General features: G+C 42.2%; 2 protein-coding genes across 3 annotated transcripts; one reads left to right on the forward strand and one right to left on the reverse strand.

Moving 5' to 3' along the window:
- The first annotated feature begins 607 nt into the window (after nt 1-607).
- Nucleotides 608-4,188, forward strand: rdh20 (retinol dehydrogenase 20). Its single transcript, XM_061688017.1, is given in 7 exon segments — nt 608-635; nt 638-689; nt 691-1,156; nt 2,758-2,856; nt 2,979-3,124; nt 3,616-3,747; nt 3,838-4,188. Coding segments are annotated over 7 exon segments (1,044 nt in total). The 3' UTR covers nt 3,959-4,188.
- A 1,035-nt stretch (nt 4,189-5,223) lies between these two features.
- stau1 (staufen double-stranded RNA binding protein 1) lies at nt 5,224-17,742 on the reverse strand. Of its 2 annotated transcripts, none has more exons than XM_061688456.1 (15): nt 17,563-17,742; nt 14,902-15,181; nt 11,439-11,560; nt 11,205-11,349; nt 10,927-11,077; nt 10,685-10,856; nt 10,524-10,616; nt 10,228-10,440; nt 8,656-8,799; nt 8,423-8,569; nt 8,258-8,333; nt 7,863-8,182; nt 7,659-7,781; nt 6,001-6,080; nt 5,224-5,921 (listed from the first exon to the last, which is right to left on the reverse strand). In XM_061688456.1, exons 2-15 carry the CDS (start codon nt 15,107-15,109, stop codon nt 5,834-5,836), a joined length of 2,082 nt encoding a protein of 693 aa, XP_061544440.1. In that variant the 5' UTR covers nt 15,110-15,181; nt 17,563-17,742; the 3' UTR covers nt 5,224-5,833. The 2 variants fall into 2 exon arrangements, with proteins under 2 accessions (XP_061544440.1, XP_061544439.1); XM_061688455.1 differs by having other exon boundaries at nt 11,193-11,349.
- Nucleotides 17,743-18,237: the final 495 nt, after the last annotated feature.

Genomic DNA, 18,237 nt, shown 5'->3' on the forward strand with positions numbered 1-18,237 from the left:
GTACAATTTCATACATGGTTCACATGCCAAACGCCACAGGTAAAACAAGGGTGTCAGTGTTTGGAGAGAAAATCCGACTTGGGGCATAATACCACAGAGGTTTACAGTTCAAAAACATAATCTGCTTAGGCTCTCAAACTGCCAATAAAACGTGTATATTTTTACACACCAAATTTAAATGTTAACTCACTGCAAAAATGACACAATGTGAGTTGTTAGGCCCCTTAAGATCGTTATGTGAAGTGTTTTGTTTTAAAGTTTGGTCAGCAATTCATTACATTTTGGGTTATGAAGGAACCAAAATACAAGACATTAATGTGAGCTGTTATGCTTTTCTGTTCACTTTAATACTCCACACTATCTACCAAAGATGATTTTGCTGTTACAGTTTAAATACGGCCTACCTAATAAACTGTTTGGTTAGTGTAAGTACATGTTTCACGTGTACATTGAGAGCTGTGACATCTCCTTACAAAAACTTACATTCCATATACTTGCATGTTATTTTCCTTGATGGTAGTGCATACATTGACATCTTAGAGCAGCAGTAATGAGGACCTAAAGGTATTTCTTCTAATCTGGGAGGAGAGTGTTTAAAACCAGTAGGATGGAGGCTGAGGGCCACAGACGCCTCCAATAGCAGCTCGGCCGTCCGCGCAAACACACTCAGTCCTTTGTGAACGTCAGCAAGAGTCGAGCAATGATGATATTCCTCATGGACCTGCAGATGATGCTGCTGGACATGATTTACTTCATCCTGCGCAACACCCTGCGGGCCATCCTGCGACCGCGCGTCAAGCCCATCGACGGCGAGCTGGTGCTGATCACTGGGTCGGGAGGAGGCCTGGGTCGCCTCTTCGCCCAGGAGTTCACCAAGCAAGGCGCCGAGGTGGTGCTGTGGGACGTGGACGGCGCCACCAACGAGCGAACAGCCAACCTGGTGCGCGACTTGGGGGGAAAGGCGCACGCCTACACTGTGGATGTCACCAAAAGGGAGGACGTGTATCGCTATGCCGATCTGGTGCGGAAGGACCTGGGTCGGGATGTCACCATGCTGGTGAACAACGCCGGAGTGGTGGCTGGCCAACGAGTGCTGGACTGTCCGGACGAGCTCATCGAAAGGACCATGATGGTCAACTGTCTCGGACTCTTCTGGGTGAGACACACCATTTCAAGCATTTTGTTTCCCTACAGCAACTTGAACAATAGTGGAACCTACTATTATCCATTACTTCTGACTTCAAAACTACTTATCCATCAATTTGTGTGTCCATGTAATAATCTGAGGAGCCGATAAGTATTTACATCGTTTCATAGTTACAGTATAACGACCCTCTGGGAGAAACCATAACTATAATGTGGCCTGCAACCAAAATAAGTTGGACACCCCTGCTTTTTGCAAAGGTTTAGGGTCACCCAGTTTTTCATAAAAACACACCGCTGTATATACAGTGGTGCCTTGAGATTCGAGTGACCCGACTTAGGAGTTTTACGTGATACAGCTGATTTGTTTGCTTTAACTTGCGAGCATAAATTTGAGATACGAACGCTGTATGGTGGCAATGAACGCAACTCAACTCACTTCATAAAGAGCCGCAATTTGCCAGATAGAATTTGCCAATTCTTCAAGCTGTTTATTGCCACTCCCAGTTGAGGTTTACTGTCAACCAAAACAGAAAACAAAGGCATTGCATGTTATGTTTTTAAAACAACCACAAAGTACTGCCTTATGCAAGTTAACAAACAATGCAAAACGCCATATACGGGCTAACAAACAGCAGTGGTGTTGCAGTGTTATAACCATTTAAGCAACGGATATTTAAACAAAAACGGTGGTGCAACACATGCAGACATAAGACAATACTCACAGGCATACATTCTTTACCCTCTGTCAAGACTGACTTAGCCCCCCCACCCGGCACACACACCTCCTCACTCCTGTGGCCAAGGCACACCCAGAAGAGGGCAATAAACTGATTCTCTTTAGTTCAGTGGACATGGCGCATTGCCCTCGGTTGTGGCAAAAACTATTTAATTATTACATTCTATTTAATTATGTTATTACTGTATACTATACTAATACTATACTTATTTTTTTATTTTAAAAATATTGAGGGGGAGGCTGGAATGGAATAATGGAATATTTATTCATTTCAATAAGGAAAGATGATATTAGATTAAAGTGTTTTGAGTTACGAGCGTGGTTACAGACTGAATTAAACTCGTATTTCCAGGCAACATTAAATTCTGCCATTCCTAAATTTGGGGGTTCTTATTTTATTTTTTCATTTTGTATTTATGTATTTTTTTACCAGAATAACATCTAGACTAGGAGTGTCAAACTCTTTTTTTTGTCTCGGGCCGCCTTGTAGTTATGATTTCCCTCAGAGGACCGTTAGAACAGAGAAACCATATCAATGTTTAGTGACTCTACAGCCACCACAGTTTAAGAGGTGTCCAGGCTGATCAACCAATACTAAATTAGGCAGGGTTAAGAGGGAGAGAAGAGGAGAGGGGGGGGGGGGGGGGGGGAACTTGAATTGCAAAATACATTTTCATCCTCAGCCCATGGTACACAGCAGGTTATTGTGGCTAAAAATATAGTGCACAAACACAATCGCCTTCTCAGCATTACTCACAATCCTCTTAATGCGAAGCTGCTCATGCAACAAAAGCATCCCTTCACGTTGAGCAACATTCAGTTAAGTCACGGTTGAGCATTACATACCTCTGCGTCAATCTGTGTGTGCGTACCAGACAGTGAAGGCCTTCCTGCCTCAGATGAAGGCCAAGGATCACGGCCACATCGTGACCATCGCCAGCGTGTTGGGCCTCTTCAGCACAGGTTGCGTAGAGGTAAACCAGGATTGGAGGACAACCTGCAACACAGCTTCAACATTTATCACAAACACAACAATTTCAGATGTTTTTCCAGACAAGTCTAGCATAAATGGATGTGTTTCTTCCACCTGAGACAGGACTACTGCGCCAGTAAGTTTGCTGCAGTGGGTTTCCATGAGTCTCTTGCTCACGAGTTGCTGGCTGAAGAAGTGGAGGGCGTGAAGACCACACTGGTGTGTCCTTACATCGTGGACACAGGCATGTTTGAGGGCTGCCGGATCAGGTGTGTCAGCATTATTGCTAATTCCATACCAGTACAGTGATGCCACGAGATACGAGTGACCCAATTTACAAGTTTTTTTTAAGGTACGAGCCATCGTCGGGCTGAATTTTTGCTTTGACTTGTAACCAACAATTTGAGATACAAGTGTTGTACGGCGCCAGCGAACTCAGCTCACTTTACAACTAGCAGCAGTTTGGGAGAGTGAACAAAATTTCACAAAAGAGGCTTCAAGCTGTTTAATGCTAAAGCTTTATTAAATAAATCTGCAAAAATTTCAACAATTCCGTTTTTTTCTGTCAATATGGGCTGCTGTGTGTACATTGTGGAAAAACATGAATTTAAATGATTTTAGCAAATGGCTACAATATGATAGAGAAAAATTTAAAGAGGGTCTGAATACATTCCGTACCCACTGTATTTACCTACCGATGGACTACTGTGGTATTCCCATTTTGTACAATTTCCTACTAAATTCTGGTGACTGCCAACAGAAAGGAGATGGAGCTCATCTTGCCTCCTCTGGATCCTCAGTACTGTGTGGAGCAAGCCATGAACGCCATCCTCATAGATCAACCCTTAGTGTGCATTCCACGTCTCACCTACCTGCCTGTCCTATGCAGAGCGTCAGTGCCACATCTCGTCCAGCTCACATACCGACCGAAACCTGCCTATTGCCTATACATATATGTTTTTAACGTTTTACGTTCTTTCAGGTTGCTGCCATGGGAATCCAATGTGGTTTCGTATCGTTTCATGGGCTCCGACAAGTGCATGTATCCCTTCATTGATGCCAAGAAGAAACAAATGTTAAATGGTGTCAACTCGCTTGCATAGGTTTCCTGTCTTTGCAAGTCAAAATATAATAAATTTCATACAAAATGTCATTCTGCAATGTCAGATGAAAAAAGAGAATTGGGCTACTTTCAGGATTCACTACTCACAGACTGAAGGTCAAAACACATGCAGAAGGCGAGATGACGACTCAGACAAGTGGTTATCAGCCCTACAGTTTTGTTTAATCAAAAAAAGGAAACGATGCAACTCTGTAACATCTGTGCTGTATGTTTATAAAATTAAAGAAGTGACCTCCTTTGTCAAGTCACATATTTTATCCATCCATCCATTTTCTGAGCCGCTTCTCCTCACTAGGGTCGCGGGCGTGCTGGAGCCTATCCCAGCTGTCATCGGGTAGGAGGCGGGGTACACCCTGAACTGGTTGCCAGCCTATCGCAGGGCACATAGAAACAAACAACCATCCGCACTCACATTCACACCTACGGGCAATTTAGAGTCTCCAATTAATGCATGTTTTTGGGATGTGGGAGGAAACCGAAGTGCCCGGAGAAAACCCACGCAGGCAACATGCAAACTCCACACAGGCGGGGCCGGGGATTGAACCCGGGTCCTCAGAACTGTGAGGCTGACGCTCTAACCAGTCGCCCACCGTGCTGCCGTCACATATTTTAACCTTAGAAAAGTCTCACAGAACACCGCCAAAAGAAACTTGACAAAAAGTATAGATACTGAAAGAACAGTCTTGTCTCAATTTACAAACATTTACTACAAACTACAGGCAAAGGTGGACACACAGTTCAATTGTACCTTCTGCCATATGCACACCATACAGCTCTTTTTGCACCTACTTGCTGTGCTATTGGCATCTTGGGGACATTTGAAGGTAATGCCCCCCAAATGAGTTCCTTTGCCACCCCCCTGCCCTGCAATGTAGCCTTTTCCTGCAACACAATTTATTTTACATTTTTTTTGTAAATCATTTTATTCAAACCACTAACAACAAGATGAAGATAAGCCTCAAACCAAAATAAAAATAAAGACTTGATAATTTGCATGAGCCACTGAGACCTACTGTGCCGTGAAACGGACGGCAATAAACGCACAGCGATGTGTAAGGTCTCTCACATTTATATTAAAAAAAAAAACAAAAAAACTTAAGATGTTAAAAATCAGTATGCAAGTATTCCGCTTAAGCCGACTTTTCCCCTGCTCGCTGTCATGTTTCCGATGTAGGATGACAGCATTCGGGTCCAGCATTCGCTGATCTTGAAAGAAAAAAAAAAAAAGACAAGATAACACAGATGTTTCTTTTGTGCATAAGAGCACGCAGGTTTAATTATCTTGAGGAGACAGGAGGCTGACATAAATGAGGAAAAAGGGAGTAAGACTGCCCAACCATACACAGTGGATACAACATCACAGGCTACAATTACAGTAACATTTTTTTCCCTGGCCCTGCACAGTAAATGTCAGTAACATCTCACTTGTGGTTTTTGAACAAAAGCACTGCAAGAACATCGACAGCTGCACCCTAGACCAGGATTTGGGGAATAAAAAAAGAAAAGGAATTGGGACTTTTTCATGTAGAACCTTAAAGTGTTAATAACACAGAATACCTAAAAACAAGCATCAACAGGACATATTTCACAGTTTATCCCTCCAAGTGAAGCCCCAAAAGCACTGGCTCGGATGCAGCTATTTCCACTACAGAGCAACAAAAGAATGCACAATTAAACAACATCAAGGAGAGCAAAACCAAAATGTTCAGTTCAATTGTTTAACTGTGAATATGGTGCAACAGTGAACATGACTGACGTTTGAGCGTGTACGGCCGCCAAATGTATCTGCAGCGTTTTTGAACACAGTGTCTTCAAGTTTACTCTAGTGCTTTTACACTCAAGCCTACATGATGGTCTAAATGCTGCCGTCCAGTGGCTGGGCCAGTGTGCTTGAGTTAGCTGGTTTGGGGTGCAGCTCGACCGCAACCTCTTGTTTGCCACATCTGTTGGAAACGAGCCTGGTTAATGAGTAGCGATTTACATGGACATGTTTAAGTCTGACTATAAAGAAAGGAAGCTTACCCAGAGGCTGCTCTGTTTCCTGTTCGCTCGTTTGACAGCTGGTCGTACTCCGAGAGCAATTTCAATATATTAAGTGCAGCCTGTACAGGTGAAGAACAGTAAGTTACAGCTTTTTTTTTTTTTAAGCAAATTAAATGACTGTTGGTTACAGGTAAACAGGCAATGCACAAAATACAATTACTTCAGGTAGTTGTTTGCTTGTAGAGTAAAACCTCCAAAGTCTAAGTTAGTGGTAAAATTAGAAGTTCAAACAAAATGTAGGCACCACACTCTCCCGTCCATCCAGAAACAAATCTTGCGCTGTGCGTGTTTTTGTACTATCTTAAAACTAAGAATATTTCATTTTCATGTTCAAAATCCAACTGTATAGTGTCTGCTTGATTCATTATAGTGGTTTCATTTTATGAATCAAAGAGTAGATTTTAACATTTATATAATGATTTACAGGGGAAATCAGAACAGAACAAAACCAAAATAAACAAAAATATCGAGATTGTTTTTTGGGCCATATCGTGCACCCTTACTGAAACAAAATTTTTACAAACATCGTAAATATATTTTAAAAAATGTATCGAAAATACTGTATGTATTGTAGTGTCTATGTACATGCATGTCCCTTTAAGAGGCGGGGCCTGGTGGAGTGGTGTGTGATGTCAGCGAGTTTACGTGTGTGTCTGGGCTTGAGCTGCGGCAGACAACAGCTCCTGTGTGAGTGCGCTCAGAGTGTCTTTATGCACTATAATGCTCTCCCGGTGTTCAACAAACGGCTTATTATTGAATCTGGCTCTTTTCCCCACACGAGGGCATTGCAGTAAGAAGACAGTAGACTCCCGCTATTTGCGGGGATAGGGAACGTGAAGAGCAAAAATCTGCGCATAATTGCCGGCCATTATAATTGCCTTGAAATGTTTGTTTTAAAACTCCAAAAATTCTTGAATAAGGGTGGATAAACCACTAATAAGATTCCCCCCTAAAATAAAAAAAAATAAAAAAATAAAAATGGTGAAAAAAACAGACAAAAATGGGGGGGGGGAATGTTCGATGTTTAGGCTTTGTTTGTGTTTACATACAGTAGAACACATTTGTACAAATAAAAAAAAATACATATATTTAACTTTTGTCCAAATACACCATCTATAAAGAAAGCAACATTTTAGCATGTTCGGCTTCATATAATCATGTCATCAACCTGCAGTTATGCTTGTTATTGCTGCATACACAGGAAGTCCGCGAGCCTGTTTCTGGGTTTGGTCACGTGATGCTCCGTATATAGCAAATGAATTAAGTTTTTATGATGGTGACAGTTTAACTCAAAAAGATTTAATTCCCTTTACATCATTTCCAATGCGAAAAAACTATTGAAATTACAACAACTTTGAACCCAAAATGGATTATGTTAAACTTCGGAAGTGCAAAGGGGAAGGCAGAGGGACTTGGGGGGGCGGTGCATCCAAACGGGTTTCAGGGGGGATCCAAACGCCACACCCGCCTCACCGCCCCGTCGACAAATCAATTTCGCGTCTGGAAAAATGTAATTTGAGGCATCACCAAAGGGTTGAGTGCCCCTGCCAGCAACACACCTTTGAACTGTACACTGTTTGGAGGTTCCACTGTATAAGCCCTAGTACAGAACTGAGCTTATGTATCGATTGTCCTACCATATCATGACAGGATTCTACATCTTTTCCCATTCCATGACTGATGAGCGGTGAATGGGAGGAACAGTTAATCAGCGATACTAACTCGTTTTTATTATTTTTAGGGAAATCTTTGTATTCCACCTGCAAACAAATAAGAATTTGTAAATGTTAAGCACACAACACTGAGCTGATTGAGTGACTAAAGGCTTTGAAGATGGCTACCTGCAGACCCTGCACAGATGCAAGATAAGCGAGTTGTTCCGAGGGCCTGGTGAGGGGCCCGTGGGGCGTCTGGGTCAGGATATTTTTGCTCTTCCGAATCGTCTCAGCTGTCTGGGAGGTGCCGGAGTACAGCAGCTCATTGGCAATTATGGCAGTGACAGTGGCCTTGCCTGGGTTTGGTGTTGCTCGTGTGTAGTCCTTGGCCTGGGGTCCTTGGCAGGCCCCGACTGCTAGAGCCACCTCAGGTACCATGGGTAGGATCCCAGCAGGCAGCTGCTGGTGGCTTAAGTAACGCAAGCGGAACTCCTCCTCCTTGGAACCTGTAAGATTTGGTGGGAGGTTGTGACAACCAGGACAAGAGTAACAATTTGTACATTCCAACCACTACCACTCACCCAGTGGCATCGCCTCCACAGAGCCAGGCTCAAAAAATGTCACTTTGCGTCCATCACCAGGCTTTTTCACGGGTGTCTGAAGATTCCACAAACAACACACATTTAAGATTACACATACAAACAGGGTCGTGCTTTTAGAGGACCTAAAAAGGTAAAAAAAAATACCCTCTCTTCAGTTTTAAGTGCCGGTTTAGGGGGCTGAGGCTGAGGCGCTTTGTATCCCAGAATCTCCAAAATTTTCTCCGCCGCGTTCTTCTTGGCCACCTTTTTGCTCGGCCCCATGCCCTCCGCAGACTGGCCGCACACTCTCACCTATTAACAAAAGCGTTGAGGCGACAGGCATTAAAAGAGGCGAACATACTACGCCAAATTGACGTGTGGTTTTGCCACGGACTCACTTGCATGACGAACTCCCGACGCCGCGGCAGTCCTCTCTCCGTCACCATGCTGTATTCTGGCTCCCTCTCCTTCTTGGCCTGTTGGATCTGAGCCAGACGACTGATGGGATTCATTCCATGGCCGTATTCCGGGCTTGTCTGCAACTGTGGGAAACACGTGGGATTCTGACTTGGATTAATTTCACTGAAACTCACTTTTCATCTTGAAGATAAGATATCTTGTTATTATGTCCTCAAGCACCACAAACATAATATAATTTCATTACTTGTCAGAGGAAGCCAGTCATTTAGGATCAAGTAAGTGAATGGTCTGCAGACAAAATGTAACAGGAAAGCTGTGATCAAGACTTTAATGAAGTAGGAAATGTCAAATTTGGAGCTTATGAGGTCTGACTACGAAACAAAACACTTGTCAGTCAGATGTAGGAAATCTGCAGATTCCTGGTCTCCTGAAATACTGCACAAGCGGATGTCGTGTTTCATACGACATGTAATGCTCAATAAAGCGATGCAGGGTCATTTTAAATTTTTTTAGAACTGAAGAAGCCTTTTGGACAAAAGGTGAAACGTTTTGAGCAATCAAGAAAACTCCAGTTGCCTCAAATCAACCTTTGCAAATTTTTGTTTTACTCCATAAAACATATATATTGCAAAACATACATACCTACAACACAGACAGTGTGTGCGGGACTGCCTGTCACTTGGTAGGTCCTTTATTTCATGTGTTGATATTTTATCAAGAATCAGTACACTCTAGTTGCGTTATTCCGTAACACTAATAAAGTGCTAATGCACTTAAATGTGAGGACATTAATTTAATCCACCAGTTCATGTGTCTTTCCTTTTCTATTTTAAACAGGGAAGCTAATATGATGTTTGTTGTGGAAAAACATGATTTGTTTTGTATTTTGGGCCATGTTAAATTAATGGCCAAAAAATATCAATGTTAACTACTAATTGATCATTAAGTTGCCATTTAATGGATCAAGTATATTTGTTACAATTGTGCTATGATGAAAGAAGACATTACGCAGTTTTTTTCACTAATTTTTGTGCTATGATTAAAGGAGACATTTAGCAATTCTATTCATTGATTTAGAGTAACGCTTTTGTCTTAATGTTGTTGGCATGCTTAGGTCAAAATACCCCAAGGAGCGGCAAGAATTACAGAACACGTTTTAACCTCTGTTTAAAACCACCCTGTTTTGAGGAAACTTTGCAGTCCCATACAAATGAGCCACTGCTCACCCAGCCCTGTACTACTGCAAAGGGTTGAGGAGAGTATGGTTAATCTGTGAATCCAACAACACTGCAACTCTGCTTATAGCTTTGACATGTCACTGCGTTTCGGTCTATTCCGTGCGTCGTTTGTGAGAAAATAACGGGTCTTCACCCAGCCAAGCTGCAAAGTCATCTGCACGCTTTGTTGTCTGTTACATTGTCTGACATGTGTGACTGGTTGTGTAATTTCACACCTGATGGGTGGACAGGCACTCCAAAGATGGAACTTTTTGGATACAAGTAATTCAAGTCAATTTTCATTAAGTCTCTTTTAAACTCTTTCATGTGCACCTTGATGATGGATTTGGTTTTCTTCTTGATGCGCGGCAGCGTCTTCTCCATGCTGGGTATGTGAGGTAGCCTCTTCAAATCCCCGAGCACTGCGGCAGCTGCCAACTTTTTGGCGATCTTTTTACTCTTACCCGCTCCCTCTCCAGTGAACTCTCCCACTGCAACACGCACTACAAAGCTCTTGATATGTGGCGGGCCTTCTTCTTTTAACACCTGGATAACACAAAGATATTGACAGCTGGAAAGCTCCCTGCCAATATGCTGCTAATGAGCCTCTAATTCAAAATGTGTAATACCTCAAAATTCACAGGTAGGTTGCGCTTCAGTGCAATCTCAAACACTTGACTGATTTCTGACTTATTGAGGTTTTCTTCGGGCTCTTCGTTTACCTGTGAGAGAAAAAGCAATGAAGACTGACTCAATTGGTTAACTAAAACGATGACTGCACTCCTCTCACCTCTGGCATTTGCTGCAATATGGGCACCTTCTGCAGGACTTTAAGGGCCTTCATGGCAGCATCCTGCTTGGCGAGCTGCCGCGTGCGTCCCCTCCCGATAAACTGCTGGCCTCCAATTGATAGTTCCATGTGGTAGACAACTGGTCCCATGGGGGCAAATGGGTAGTAGTAACTGGACACACAATTAACGGTGTTTCTTTAACAAATAAAAAGACAGTGGAAGATAGACAGGCCAAACTTACTGTTGCATAGAGCGCTGATAGGGCCCCCCGAAACGGACACCATAATTCATGTTTGGTGGTCTCATCGGGTATTGGTCGATGGGTTTGTATATGGGCTTTTTACAAAGTTTTGAGCATAATGCGTTCAACTCCATGATTTGAATCATACCGTCTGCCAGAAAAAAAAAAGCACACACAAAAGCAACCAATCATGATATAAGCACATAAAAGAGCGTATTAAAAAAAACGAATTTATTTGTCATGAGCAGTTAGTGGAAGAGGCCCACCTGGGTTCTTGCCTGTGTTGCGTGATGTCCTGATGGTGGGCTTGGGAAGTACGGTATGAGCCAGGGCAGATGTAGCAGCAGAATGCTGGGCCTTCTTGATGCTGGTCCCCTCGGTATCCCAGTGCTGATTTCCCAGTGTGAGCCGGACTGAGAAAATCTGATGAAAACAAGGGACATTAAAATCGCTTCAGTTTTAAATAATAATGAAAAAATTAAGTTTGTTTGTGAAAGATTTTCCCCACATACTTTGGAGTGAGCCGGTCCTTGCTCGCTCAGTAGCTTATACTCAGGTTGGAGCTTGTTGAAACGGGCTAACTCATTCACCAAACACATGGGGGTCTTCTCTTTAGGGTTTGCCATGTTAGATACTGGAAGAACAAAATAATAAATAATTGGGAAAACTCCATAAATGGTTAAAAGATAAATGAGTGAAATGAAAATGAGCGAATGGGGATGAACAGTTGGCCAGCTGTTAACTGGCTTTAGTGTTAGCCAGTCTTTGTGTGTGTGTAGAGTGACTTGGTTATCAGCAGGTAGGCTAAGAATGTGCTGGTGTTTTCTGCATTTTGTTCACGTTTGTCCAATAAAGCAATTGAAAGAGCACCAGCAGCTGTTTATATCCTACATCTAACCTAACCACTTGTTATGGATTACAATTCAATCTAACTAGCAGTGGTAGGCTCTATTCAATTAGCTAACCTTTTTTTTTTTTTGTGTCCTGTTCGGCTGTTAGGTCAAGCAGAATAGAGGACCTGTATCCCTTTTATGCCGGGACAGTTTTACTGTGTCACAGTGGAGTTTTTAAGTTTCTGCTGTGGTTTCTTAGTATTATAATTAGGCTTAACACGATCAGGATTTTTGGGGCCGATCACCGATCAGCAAGTTTAACAAACCGATAACCGATCATCGATCCGATCACAAGATGGAGCATTGTGTCCATTTACATGACTTGTTCATTTATTGTATATACTTGTGTACTGTACACTGAGTATTGTGTCCATCCATTCATATTCTGTACCGCTTATCGTTATAGGGTCGCAGGCGTGCTGGAGCCCATCCCAGCTCAAAATTATTCTCTAGCATTTTAGACAGAAGTTAAAACATCAATGACCTCTTGGGGGCATTCAAGGATTGGCAACTGACATAAGTTTAGGTCAGATCAACATTACAACGTGACAGAAATAAAAGGTGCTAACTTACTGTAATTAAATTACCTTATTGCAATTAAATTATTTTAATAAATACTGTTAATGACATGCTTACTCTAACTTTCTCACTTTCCCGGCTATATGGACGGGTGTTATCCAGAGTTTGCGTCAGTTTGGCTTTTCCTTTTCTTTTCTTCCCCACGCTGCGTTGCTTGAACGCGGCATGCTCCTCCTTGTGAAAGCCGATCAGCATAAAATGCTAATTATCGTCCGATACAGATTCACACCGATCAAATCGGCGTAAAGTCTAATTATAATTGAAGTTTACTGAGAATCAGAGTCGAATCAAGTTTCTCGAGGGGAGAGAGAATTAAAAGACAAAAGACAAAGCACGAATTGTAAACAGGATGAGAAAAGTAAGTCATTACATTATCTACAACAGTGAAACATTAAATATAAGGGGCTACATTGGGCTATAGTGCTACACCCTGTGAGGAAAGGACAGGACAAGCGAGAACAGGACAAGGGTCGTGAACCCGGCTGTACAACTGAAGTGTGGTGGGATTGAGTATGTAAATTATAAAAGTCCATAGGACGAGTGTATGAGTGAGGGGATACACAAACAATTCGCATATTCATGAGTTATTTGTCGCAATAAGTGAGTGGCCCCACATCCAGTGAAAGAGTCCCAGGGGTGTCAAGAGAATTGACACCATTTTACATGCACAAAGACTGACAGAAGTGTCCTGTAATTGCTGTGCCCGCACCGCGGAGGCTGAGGAACCCACCCAATCAATCGAGGGGCGGGATCGGGCCCAGGGGTCCCCCCAAGAGCAGCCCGGTGGACAGGACATGCCCCACACCGAGGGACCGAGGGCGGTCCGCTGGCCCCACCGTGGCGCCCCGACAACTGGCCGCCCGGTGGGGGCCGCAGGGACCTAATGCCACCCCCAAGCCAACCGCACCCCTCCCCCCCACACAACTAGCTAACAAGGTTGACTTCACCGTAGACGTGCGGTCGTTTACCTTAAGCCATTTGTACTTTGCAATGGGCACGTTGCACTTTCATTACATTTATGAAATGTGAAATGATCCAGAATCTTGGACATTGTCTTTTTTCACATGCTTATTGCTACATGAGTTTGTAGTAACAGTAAGTGTGGAAAAAAATGACCCCAAAATCCAGCAATATAAGGATAAAAATTTTAAAGAATTCAGCAATGCACTCAACCCACAAAAACTGAATCACAATATAGCGAGGGATGATAGTACACAGAAAATGAAGTAAACAGACTATGTATATGCATTCAAATGGCCAAGACTCCTGCAGCGTCCCAATTCTTCTGTCTAGCTTATCCATGACCATTGTCACTTTTAAAAATTAACGTTAACTTATTTCTACACTTTAAAAAAAATGTAGGGAATAGCTATATATTAGTGATGGGTCCGGCAACACCGATGCGTCGGCACATGCGTCTAGCTCATAGCGCGAAACCCAATGTGCATACCGCTTTAAGAAAAAGTCACGCGACAGATACAGCCACTGTATTGTTCATGCCTGTCATTGCATCCATGCCAAATTGTGTTAATAAGGAAGCGCAACTGTCAAAGGGCTGCATCTCTGACAAAAGAATCACATCTTTTTTTAAGTACAATTCTTCCCTTCAGGCTATTGTGCTCTGGAGCCGAAAGGTTTCCGCCGTGTGAGACCATCTTGGTCTCATAGCCCCCCCAATAGTATCAGCAAATAAGGTATTTGTTTTTATTTCCTTGCTTCATCCTGTTCCACTCAGTTTCCTGAATGTTAATTGTCACATTTGTTTGACTGAACTGTCCTAAAACCAGCCCCCTCAGCACAGAGCAATTGAGGCATGGAAAAGTCACAAATAAACCTAAAATAAACACAGGTGCACAGACATTTTACAACATCCTCACGGTTGCTTTATTAATAATGAATATTTTGTTTGTAATTAGGCTGTTTCATTTTTGAACATCAGGAAGAATGGGTTGGACCAGGGCTAAACTGTATTATGAGCCATTATGTTTTGCCAACCAGAAAGGTTTGTATAGAAAATGTTGAAATAACGCGTTGATATATTTAATATTTAATGTAAAAATAAAAATACATATTTCAGGTATCGCTACAGTTTTCAGGCAGGTTTTTAAATGCTTTTAATCATGTAAATCACATTGAGTTACCTTGTGTACGAAATGCGCTATATGAATACATTTGCTTTGCTTTCTCCAAAGCTGGAGAAATTGCTTTAAAAAAGAGGAATCGCCTCAATGCCAAAACACGGGAAAACAAATTTTTTTAAACTCCCTTCCTCAAGGACAAGTACATAAACATCTCACAATCACAACACTTTCACTCTGTTGACAGAGTATATATGCCTTAGCTACCCATCTCTAGCATTCTTCTTAAAAAAAGATTGAATTGTATGTTAACAGTGTACACTTGTATTATTCTCACCAACAGGTTACTTAAAACATTTCCTGCAGATTTCATGGATTCATTAAGGTGACGATTTGAACAAGGAAAACATTAGGCACAAACAAACCTGTGATGGTAGTGTAGGGCGTGGCTGAGCCCGCAGGGAGAGCGGAGCTCCTGACGGGCTGGCTGGCGCTCTCCGACGCCAACGTGCTCGTGGCACAGGGGATGCTGAAGCCTGGCTGAGGCTGAGACTGCTGAGGCTGCCCAAGCTGCAGTGGGGCGGCGGCCGCAGGCATGGGACTGGCCGGACACTGGAACTGGAGCTGGGACATCCTTGCTGCTCTGGCTTTGTCAGGGAGGACAGCTTTGATAAGAAACTTTTCAGTGTAGCAATGATGGGGAAACTGTTGATAGAAAAGAGGGTCGATTAGCACTGTTGTGCACATGAGAAATAAGATTACGGTAGAACCCTTTGTTATAACCTCAGCTCAATGGCCGCAACAAAAAGGGAGACACACTGTGTATGAAGAATACTCAAATAATAGTCTTTAAAAAAAAAAAAAAAAAAAAATTGAACAAAATGAGACCACATTAAAGCAAATTAGAATATTTAAATAAAGGATATACATATGTATGTGAATAATCAGTTAAAGTCAGTCATGTAATGAGTGGAAGATGTATACGTGGATGGTGTAAAGTGCAAACAAAAGGATAACAAAACCAAGACCAAAGAAGTGACATGCAGGCTGGACAGGCTGTCCTGTAGCCAGGGGTGGACAGTTGAGGAGCGAAGAGCAAATGTGCTCCACACATGACATGGGACTCCTGGGTACCACATCTAACACACAGGCAAAGACGCCTAGAGCCCACGAGACCATACAAAAACAACCTCAGGAGAAAGTGATGAAAGGCTCCAAAACATTTAAGCAAAAAAAAAAAATGCTCCTATTGATAACATTTTGTATGGCCATTGGTACAAATTCAAGTTCATTTACCAGGACTTGTGACTTTAATTGCTGCTAGGGAAACAGACGACCTGAACAGCATCAATCTCACATTGCATTCGGTATGATAAAATAGGAACGCAGTATAATATAGCAATCCCACAATGACGCTAAACACTGCCGAAGACATGCTGGCCATTATACGTTGCGAAAGCAGTTATTCAATGACATGTTAGAAACTTATTACCTGAGGTGACAAATATTTTGCTAAAGTCACCTTGCCTCAGCTGCAAGGTTGCACGGTGACCCGGAGCTTAAAAAAATAAATAGAAATTCCACGGTACCTCACGGTAAACAACAATACGATGCCACTTTTTTAAGCAGCGTTTTATTTATTTATTTATTTTTTGATGCAGCAACAACCCTACCCAAATCTGTGTCTGAAGTCAGCTGCACTTTTTTCGGCGTGTGTGCAAGACAGAGAGAGAGAGACAATAAATGGCTGCAAACTCTCGCATTCCTGGGAACCTTACAGACTCACGCAGCGTCATTTGATATTATGTTGCCTCCATGGCCGACAGCATGGGCATGCCGACAGACACAGCGGCAAAGCCTAATATAAAAAATACAGAGAATTTGAAATTGTTTTGTCAGGTATTATTCAACTGCTTTTAGTCATGTTATCTTTTCCGTACTGGTATTGAGTTACTTCATGCAAACATAGTATACAAGTCACCATTTTAGTATCGTATCTACTCACTACTTACCTGTATAAGTTGGTGCAAATTAATGCTAGAAAAAAACAAATTGTCAAAGCTTGTTTGATAGGAGAAATAAAACAAATCCCAGAAGAGAAAAAATAAAATAAAAAAATAAAAAAAAACACGTTTTGAATGTCAATGTCATGTTCTTGTATGAAAGAATGGGGGGGAAATCAGAATTTAGCGACGCAAACAGAAGATTTTATTTGAAGGCCGCATCACCCAGCACTAGCCCTTGTAGAACTTGAGCCCCTAATAGGAAAAATTTACCCCGCTTGTGCTCCAACTTAAAGGCAGTTGTTAGAATGCTAATATTTTGTCATATCATTTAGCTTTCTTTCTGTTTCCACTGTGTGAAAAATCTTGAGCAGACAGTTTTAAAAGCTGAACGACGCTAGAAAATTATTTCAGAGTTTAAATGTCATAGAATATATTAGTGACACGTTCTGGTGGTACCCAAGGGAGAGAAATTTGATGACAAAATGGCCCCTGGAAAATAGAATTTTCAATATATGCACCATTTAAGTGACACCCCTGCTAGTACCTAATAAAGTGAGTCTACATCCAGAAAACCCAACTGTGTAGACTTTACGAATTCCAGCGTTGCCATTTGTCTTTGATGTCTTGCATAATTGTAACACAAAGTATAATTCCGTAAGTGACAAACTGACCACAAGGGTTTAAACAGTCATGAGCTCAATCATCATTTTGACACACACGCACACACAAGGTTTTTCCCCCTCCAACAAAGAACTCCTTTTCTCAGCAGAGGAAACGAGGCCGCCGGGTGAGTACTGCTCTCTAGACCACGTCCGAGCTCCTTACCTAGTGTCCTCGCTAGTGCAGGTAACCACTTCAGAGCCTTTGTTTTAAAATCGAATTTACGACAAGTTAAAGCGCTTCAATTGTGTCATCGCAAAGAAGCACCAGCCTAAAAACTACAACGGCTGACATTTTTTTCCCGACACACAGGTAGGAGCGTATTCTCATTTTTCTCCCCCCACCGGAGACCCGAACAGTCGACCAAAGTGCTAGCTATGCTACGTTAGCCTCGAAAGTCTGCACAATACAAAGCCTCACCTTTATGTCCTCCTGTCAGATTTAAAGCTGGTCAATCGAACGCACTCGTTCAATGTCGTCCAAATTACTCAATTGCCACTTTTAAGGGGTCATTCATGTTATTTTAAATCAAAATGGGGGCGATTGAGGGGTGGACATGGGGCGACAAGGCAAACACTAAAGAGAATGGCCCGATCAAGCGTCCGGATTCAGGAAGTGACGACATGACAAGGGGAAATACTTCCAAAATAAATTACTGTACACATACCGTATTCCTATTCCTGACATAGTGTTCCCAATTTCATCTCTAATGGTCCGGACTAGTATATTCGTGACCTAATAAGCTATAAATAACTACGTTTCCGATTTTTGGGGAACAAATAATTACACACAAATACATTTTGTAATGCCCTTGGATGTGGTTCATTCAATCTTAAATGTCCCTTTACTGAATAGTAAATGTTCCCTGCTATGGAATATACTGCACTGCATACTCAAGCACCTTTGCTTTAAACTCCAGTCATCTTAAAAAATACCATGTCTGCTGTGGAAAACAACACATGGGGTTGTTGCTTTTTCCAACTACCTTCAGTTCAATATTGGCACATGTAGTAGCTTTTGCTCTGCAATGTTCCACATTGGATATAACACTTTTGCTTTAAACGTTACGGTCAGCTTGACAGATGACATGTCTGC

The sequence above is a fragment of the Phycodurus eques genome, chromosome 10, assembly GCF_024500275.1.
Source record: "Phycodurus eques isolate BA_2022a chromosome 10, UOR_Pequ_1.1, whole genome shotgun sequence".
In the NCBI taxonomy this organism is placed as follows: Eukaryota; Metazoa; Chordata; class Actinopteri; order Syngnathiformes; family Syngnathidae; genus Phycodurus; species Phycodurus eques.